A 6094-nucleotide genomic window follows, 5' to 3' on the forward strand; every position below is an offset into this window, starting at 1 on the left:
AATTGTTTAGTAAAATTAGGCTTTAGGCGCATCTAAGATAATTAGACTACATAGATTTAATTAGCATACATACTTACTTGCATTGTTCGTCGAGACATTCTAAAATGATTTTTAATCTCATTAACAATATAAAATTGAATGGTTTGTTCGTAATAATATTCATAATTCATTGTGAGATCGTATTTTTTTTCTCACATCAAATAACCCATGCTTGTTCAGAGGAACTCCGAGATCTAAAACGTCTTATAACGCATCGGGGAAGTTATTTTCTGCCAATTCGTTTATTAAAATCATCTTGTCCCTTTTCGAAGAAAAAAATAAGTTGAAAGGAAATAAGGATAAAAGGAATTAGGAAAATTAGATTAAAAGAAAGAGTAAATTTAAATTTTATTGGATTCCACTTTAAAGTAATAGCACTTCTTGTTCTTGTCGCTCAGACTCAGACTTGTTCTGCTTACTCTCACTCACCGGTGACCGGTGAGTAACCGTTCTGGGAGCCCAAGACTCTTGCCCAGGGGTGGTACCTGTGAGTAAGTCACCGGTTTACCTGTAATTCGTTTGTGCCTAGATCTCTGTCCTCTCTGAAGCGCAATGATAAATCAATACCATCCTCGTAGATCGTGTCCATCATCTTGGCTGCTTCTGCTTTCGCTTGACTGAAAAATGTCGTCTAGTGATCACAAATCTTATAAATTTCCTGAAAGAACATGACATTTTCTTTCTCAACCATTTCTCTATTATTGATAGTATTCCACTTCGTGCACTTATTAGTAAAGTAGGTAAAGTTTAAAATTTGTTCTCGTCCATTTATCTACGGCATTCTCGTCAAATCAACTTATGCTTGAAGATCTGCTGTTGATCTCGTCCATTGCCAATTTACTTTAAACCATTTTTGTTATCGCTGCTAGTCGCTATCGGTATATTCAAATACACTTCTTTAAATGTCAACTCGACCATTTAATTTTTCAACAAATGTTGAACCAGCCTTCTACGGCGGCGTTTCTGAACCTCGTCATGTCGCATGTCTCATGACGTGAACGTTGTATTGCAAATCATAGGTGCATTAGCCATGTATTAAACTACATGGGGTCTTGATCAGGCTCTTGATCAAATTTGATAGGAAAAGGTCCCAAAAGGCATACAAATCTGATCAAACCTGATCAAGGCTTGATCAGACACTTTGTTATTCAGATGTGTTCAGGGGAAGTCAGATGTTAGCCTTTAAGAACAAACAAATGTTTATTGGTATACAATTATATAACAATTGTAAAATACCCCCGCCGCAGCAAACCTGCCGTCTAAGCGAATTTCCATTTGGCTGAATTGATTTTCAATTGATCTATTTAAATAACATTAGGTTTAACGTGTACCTAGGTTTGCTGCTACAAGGAAACTAATAAAGTGTGTGTTTTAAGTAAAATAATTATTGCTTAGTATAAAATGAATATATCTGCCAAGTTTGATCAAAAGATATCCATAAACAAGCAAACTACAACATTTTACAATATTCTCCATAAGAATAACATGGAAATTTTAAATTTAAATTTTTTTTAGTTTTCTCCGTAACCAATAACCGTACAAAAACACTTTGATATACTGAATTGTTTTTTTTTTTAAGCTCTTTAAGAAGGTTTAGAGAAAAATTGGAAAATTTTGTGTTTTGAGGGTCAAAAGTGAGAAAAACCAATTTTTACCCCATAAAACCCCCCATAAAATCCTGTTCCCATGGTCCGATCATGCTGGATCGCGAACTCATTCAAGTTTATCCCGCCTTACACCTTCAAACCAAATTTCATCAAAATCGGATAAAAATTACTCAAGTTATCGTGTTCACGGACACATATATATATAAATCTATATATATATATATATATAAATTTGAACGAATGGTATTTTTGGCCTCTGGGGACATCAAAATGAAAAAGTAAATCGGTCCCGGGCCTAAGTCTTACCATGAGACCTACGGTAATAGCTACTTCCCTATAGGGAAATTCGCTAAAAGAAGTTTTACAATAAAAATATAAGTACAAATACCAAAATATTATTTATCTAGTAGGATTATACATTTAAAATTGACGTTCAGTTTGCTACTGCTGGGGGGGGGCGGTTTGAATTTAGCTCTTATCTCGCTGAGGCGAGTCCCCAGCGATTTTGTTATACTCCTCCGATCTTCTACCGGAAGGCCCATCTCCTTAGCAATGCACTAAACGCCACAAACACAATATAAATTATGGTAGATAATATTTAGCCTGGCCTATTTAATAAAATGTTAAGGGAACCAGCTTTTTCATCAAACACATACATTTATGTAACTAATAAACAGAACATACAGCTACATAAATAGGTACTGTGAAAAGTTATAGCCTACTTACAGTAGATTAATAAATGTTCTTAAACTTACAACAGCTAATTTGAAGTAAGCATAAACAAAAATCAGTGATTCACTACACAATTATAACTGTAATATTTGGATTGTTAACAGGTAATTTTAAAATTAATAAGCAATTTGTGATAGAAAAAAATGTGGCGTATTTCATTGGTTGCATAAAATCAAGTAAACTCATTAAATCCATCTCCATACTGCATCAGGTGTGTACCAGGACATAATTAAACAATAGAACACATAATTGCCGAATGCTCAGCTTACAATAGAATGATACAATGCTTTTAGGAAAAAATAAAAACAGCAAATAGGAATTTACCACCAACTGTACAAACACCCCTAATGGAAAAGAATTGCAATCTATGGCCACCATTGCTCAAATGTTTAAAAGAAACAGAAATACAACTGTGATATATTAAATAGTGCAACAAGACATTAATTAAAATTATAATTTCCAAAATAGCATCCTTCCGATATTTGTAAAAAACCCCGGATAATTTTACTGAGGAGGTTGTGTGGCTACGTGTTCGTTTAACCCAAGCCAGCTTTTAAAAAAAAGTCATCATGAAAGAAGAAGAATAAGAAGAAAACACACAAAAAACAATAATACTGTACATAAGCCTTAAACCAATTACTGGTATTCTAATATTTACAAAAAAAAAAAAAAAAAAAAAAAAAAAACTGTTTCAGTACGAAGAATTATAGGCTATACAGCAAAATAAACATAACAAAAACTCATACAGAAAAATAAACATAACAAAATAAGGTTAGCCTAATTTTTCTTTATAAAATGTACACTGTGTAGAAACCAGTGACGATTCCGCGGCAGTACGGACATCTGTTGTGCAACCCTAGTTCCCCTAGGGCCACAACGCAGTCCGCACATGCACACAAATGTCCGCACGGAATCGCCACCTTCGATGCAGGGTTCGCTAGGCACATAGTGCAGAGTCCTGGTTCTCGTGGGTTTGCAGCTGGTACTGGCTCTGGGCCCGGTGCTGGGATTGGACCCGGTGCTGGGGCTGGACCCGATGCTGGGGCTGGACCCGATGCTGGGGCTGGACCCGGTTCAACTCCTTCTCTTGCCTGTGCAGAGAAAAGCCAAAAACAAGTATAAAAATCAATGCAAAATCTGTCAACAATCTATCAATACGAGATACAACAAAACCAACTATTACAACCATATATTACCCCTATAAACTCCCGTTCGCGTATTACAATTGTGTTGGTTCGCGGACTCATTCGGTGTAGGTTTATACGACACGTTAGTACAAATTTCATCAAGATCGTATTATTTTTTTCGAAAACTCTATTAAATTCATTCACATAGCTAATTTGTTTATTAAAATATATCCATTGATATTTAGTAGTATTTCTCATGGATAAGTATTTTATTTAATAATAATTAGTGAATCTGTTTGCTCAGAACAGTCTTCAATTTCTCAAAGGTTGTTGCCTCCTTGTATTACAAGTTATGAAGTACTTTATAGAGCTGGCAATATCGGAAATAGGGAACATATGTGGACCCTAAAAGCCAAGGGGTCAAAGTGACATTTTGGTCCAAATTGAGCTAAGTGCACCAATGGGTTCTAAACAATCATATCTTTTGAGTGCAGAAGAGATCCAAGTTCAAATCTCGACAAGTGCTGCTACCTAGCGGAGTTTCCCTTAACCACCTGGACAAAGTAGTTCATCTGTTTCAGCACTAGGATCCCTCTTCCACCAAAAATTCTATTCACATGCTTTACAGCTCCGTGTGGTTGTGTGTTTTTGTCCTGAGTTTTGAAAGAAAACTAATATGTTTTACTGAGTAAAAAATTACTATTGTGATTCAAGAAGGTAATTACAGTGCTCAGAAGTCATTGATAGTATCTGGTGTGGTAATAGTTATTTGTTGATTAAGTTCTAAATCAGTGAAAGTTGAAACCTATTGACCTTAACCTCAAACCTTAGGTAAGTAACATAGGCCTAGTATACTAGTATATCATACTAATTTTAATACAAAGTATTAGACTCGCTATAGAATCTGAGAAAATACCATTTTGAGTAAATAATACAGGTAAGATGATAAATTAAATTAATGTTTGCAAAGATTAACGGGTTCATACTGTTACCATGTTTTGGGTCGATAACAAATTTTGACATGATTTGAGTTTTATTGTAGCTTTTTATGGCTACTTAAACTAATTAGTTATTAATAATGATTATTTTTTACAGGTAATAAACTGGAAAATCTATTGGTGTTCCATAAACAACGCAAGGTTTTGAATAATTATGGCAAATAATGAGAGGGATTACGGCTCGACATCAGAATCAGGTAGGCCTATTGTCAAAATGTTAACATTAGTTCTTTATCTTTGATTTCTATTGTAAAATGCTATTTCCTTTAACTATGCAATTGTATGTATACATTGAACTTGGTGGTAAATTTATGTTTTTATTACCTCAACAATTTCCTGATATTAATTGGGTGTTTACTATTGCCACATAAAAAATTATCATTATATTATGTAACGGAATCTGATTATTTGTTTGACCAGATAACCCTCTCTTTGGAGATGACACTGATGCTGATTCAAACTACTCTCCTGATGAAAACTATGAAAGCAGTACTTCTTCATCAGGTATTTTCATGATCTCCATTTTAATTTAAGACAGGCTTAAAACCAGTTTATTATGAGTTATTATTTTGCAAATAAAATTGGTTTATTTAAAGATTATTTTAGAATAAGAAACTCTTGTATTATAAACCTCCTTGGTTGTATAGCTATTTCTCAATCTTCTATACTGCTACTGCTTTTTATAATCGTCCAGTAATTTGTGTGTGTCTGTGTGTGTGGTTTTTTAATTAAGGAATTTCAAATACAGCTTTTGACATTAGCCATTTGTTTTAGATTATGATGAAGATTTGGAAGGACCCGTCCACGATTTACCTGAAAACGCAATTCCACCTCCAAAACAGCTCGGAAAGAAACGTGAAGGAGGACAGACCTGTGGAAGCGTGAAAAGACCAAAAGATTAAGAAACTCAGGCAAGGGTTATCGAGATAGGAAAATGTAAGACCACCCACCTAAGGAGCTTCGTGAGTATAATCACAACTGTCGTTTCAACTGTAACATCAATATTCCGCAAGTACAGAGGCAAGTTATATTTAACTAATTTTGGAACCTTGCTGATTGGGAACTGCAAACGGCATACATAAATGGGGCTTTAGAGCTGATGCCTGTTAAAAGGAGAAAACCTAATGCTGTTAATAGGAAAGATGTTTCTGTTGCCTACAACCTTGCTGGATATAGAGTTTGTAGGGAATTTTTTTTTGAAAACACTTGACGTTTCCAATAAAAGAGTGAGAAATGTTACATTAAAAAAACAACAGACCCCATCAGGCATGGCAATGAGAGATAAAAGGGGTAAGAAAGAACCCAAAAACAAAATACCTGAAGAGACAATAGCTATCGTTGAGGAACACATCAGAAGTTTCCCCAAATATACGAGTCACTACAGTACAGTAAAAACCCCTAACAAAAGGTTTCTAGATCCAACCTTAAACTTGAAAATGATGTATAATCTCTATAAAGAGATGTGTCAAGATAAAGAAATCATGCCGGTAAAAGATAGTTTTTACCGCAAAATATTTAATACGAGGTTCAATCTAAGTTTTCACAGACCTCAGACAGATACCTGTGTTACATGCGACAGGCTTGATATAAA

General features: G+C 34.6%; 1 protein-coding gene across 1 annotated transcript; it reads left to right on the forward strand.

Moving 5' to 3' along the window:
• The first annotated feature begins 1021 nt into the window (after positions 1 to 1021).
• LOC128984252 (sperm-associated antigen 8-like) lies at positions 1022 to 5405 on the forward strand. Its single transcript, XM_054403555.1, has 4 exons — positions 1022 to 1042; positions 3189 to 3471; positions 4924 to 5007; positions 5278 to 5405. Exons 1-4 carry the CDS (start codon positions 1022 to 1024, stop codon positions 5403 to 5405), a joined length of 516 nt encoding a protein of 171 aa, XP_054259530.1.
• The last annotated feature ends 689 nt before the right edge of the window (positions 5406 to 6094 follow it).

Source organism: Macrosteles quadrilineatus, unplaced genomic scaffold, assembly GCF_028750875.1.
Source record: "Macrosteles quadrilineatus isolate MER2022 unplaced genomic scaffold, UCM_ALF_1.0 Scaffold_2__2_contigs__length_208266976, whole genome shotgun sequence".
Taxonomy (NCBI): Eukaryota; Metazoa; Arthropoda; class Insecta; order Hemiptera; family Cicadellidae; genus Macrosteles; species Macrosteles quadrilineatus.